General features: G+C 37.8%; 1 protein-coding gene across 1 annotated transcript in view; it reads left to right on the top strand.

Annotated features, from left to right (window-relative positions):
* LOC107647534 (helicase and polymerase-containing protein TEBICHI) overlaps positions 385-1,850 on the top strand; it is a 20,836-nt gene continuing 19,370 nt past the window's right edge. The window contains exons 1-3 of the mRNA XM_016351606.2: positions 385-656; positions 979-1,445; positions 1,645-1,847. Coding sequence (XP_016207092.1) covers positions 621-656; positions 979-1,445; positions 1,645-1,847 — 706 coding nt within the window. The 5' untranslated portion in view covers positions 385-620. The remainder of the gene's footprint in view (positions 657-978; positions 1,446-1,644; positions 1,848-1,850) is intronic.

Below are 1,850 nucleotides of genomic sequence, written 5' to 3'. Positions count from 1 at the left end.
ATTAATTCTAATTATTGGCATTGGTAATTATTATATTATTTTTTGTATATTTTTTTTATTTTTGCTGATTTGGAAATAATAATTGATTTGACAAAAATTGAGTGGTTGATTCTAAAATTTTGTCAAGTAAGCGATGTTGTTGACATGTCATTAGTAGAAGAAAAAAGATGTCTTAAAAATAATGTGGATAAAGTTATTCATCTACTTTTATTTATATATTAAGAATAGATAGATAAATAAGAGAGTAATTCAATATATTTTGGTTGTAAAATTAATAAATATAATAGATAATTGATATAATAGATTTGTCTAAAACTCCATAAATTCAAGCTTTTTAACCCCGTCCAAGAAAAACTTTTTAACTACAAGAGTTATGGAAAAATAAAACACAAGTTTTCATGGGCCACCACAGTTCCTACAAATTTCAATTTCAATTTGAAGTTATCAGCGCCACTTCCATTTCCACACTCCGCTTCGCCACTGCCATTTCAGGCAGGCACTCCGCCATGAAAAGGACTCCAACCTTTCATGGTTCTCGCGATTAGGGCAGACTGAAGTAGACGAGTAAGAAGAAGAAGGATCTCGAGTTCTGGAAACCGTGAAAGTCCTCCTCTTCTACCATGGATTCTGGTTCTCCTCGCAATCGCATTGATCAGGTCCTCCTCAATTTCACTCCCAACCCTAAACAACGCCGTTCATACTCATTTTTGTTCTTTCTTCACATTTCACTCTGAAAAGAACGAAAAATAACTACTAGAATCTGATTTGTTTTGTTTCTTCCATATCACCGACAATCTCTCATTTTCCTTTGGTAATTAGCGAAAACAGTTTACTTTTCCCTTATGCCTAGTTTGTTTCTTGAGCATGACTTACGATGGTTATTGCTTTTTTTTTTTTTTGGTTTGGTTTGAATTTAGAGAATCTATGGATTGTTCTGTTTCTCACTGGTATTGGTGACTGAGTTTTTGCATGATACAGTTTTATCCTTCGAAGAAAAGGAAAGCGGCTGCGGTGTCGCCTGCTTCTATGCCTGGGAGATCTGAGAAAGGTGAAAAGAATCATGGGGTTGATGGGTCTCCTAGTGCCAAAGGAACTTTGGACAGTTACTTGGTTTCTTCACAAGATGATTGCCATGCTGCCAGGTTGTCCAATGTGGCCACCCCGGTTGGCGAGTCTTTGGTTAGGCAGCATTCGGTTAAGAGAAATTTAGCTTTAGATGTTAGTAGTTGTATTGACTATGAGCACAGTAAGCTGCCTGTTTTGTCGGCCCAAGGGAATGAGCTGGCACAAGCTTTGCCTTCAGGACTAATGGATGAATCATCGAAGGTGAGTTGCATGGTGGTTGGAGACCCTGGCCAGGAAAAAGGATGGAGTGGTATGGGAATGGGTGTGCCAAACTTGGATGCCAAACGATTTGCAGCAGAGTTTCTGTCCTTGTATTGCAGGTACGTTCCTCTATAATTTTGACCAATTAGATCATGTTGGCTCTGTCATGATTGGTACGGTCATCTGTTTGCACTTTGCTGTGGATATGTGCAAGCATGGGTTTTGTTGTTGCAGGTTTTTCTACTACCTCTATTTTATTTATTTATTTTAAACTATCAATTCCTGTTTCTTATATAATTTGAACTATGCTGCTTGCAGTGGAGTAGACCAGATTCGTTTGTCGTCGGAAATGAAAGAAGATACTCATACCAGACATTGTTCTCTTACATTAGTAGATAAAAATATTAGCTTGGCGGAGAAGTGTGAGGACCCCACTAGTGAGCCACATTATGGTAGTGAAAACATCTCTAGTGATGATATTCCTAAAGAAATCTGTTCTGGTGTTGTTGGTAGTGACCCGAGCC

The sequence above is a fragment of the Arachis ipaensis genome, chromosome B06 (assembly GCF_000816755.2).
Source record: "Arachis ipaensis cultivar K30076 chromosome B06, Araip1.1, whole genome shotgun sequence".
Taxonomy (NCBI): Eukaryota; Viridiplantae; Streptophyta; class Magnoliopsida; order Fabales; family Fabaceae; genus Arachis; species Arachis ipaensis.
Note: the sequence above shows the minus strand (reverse complement) of the source record. Positions and strands in the feature narration are given on the sequence as shown.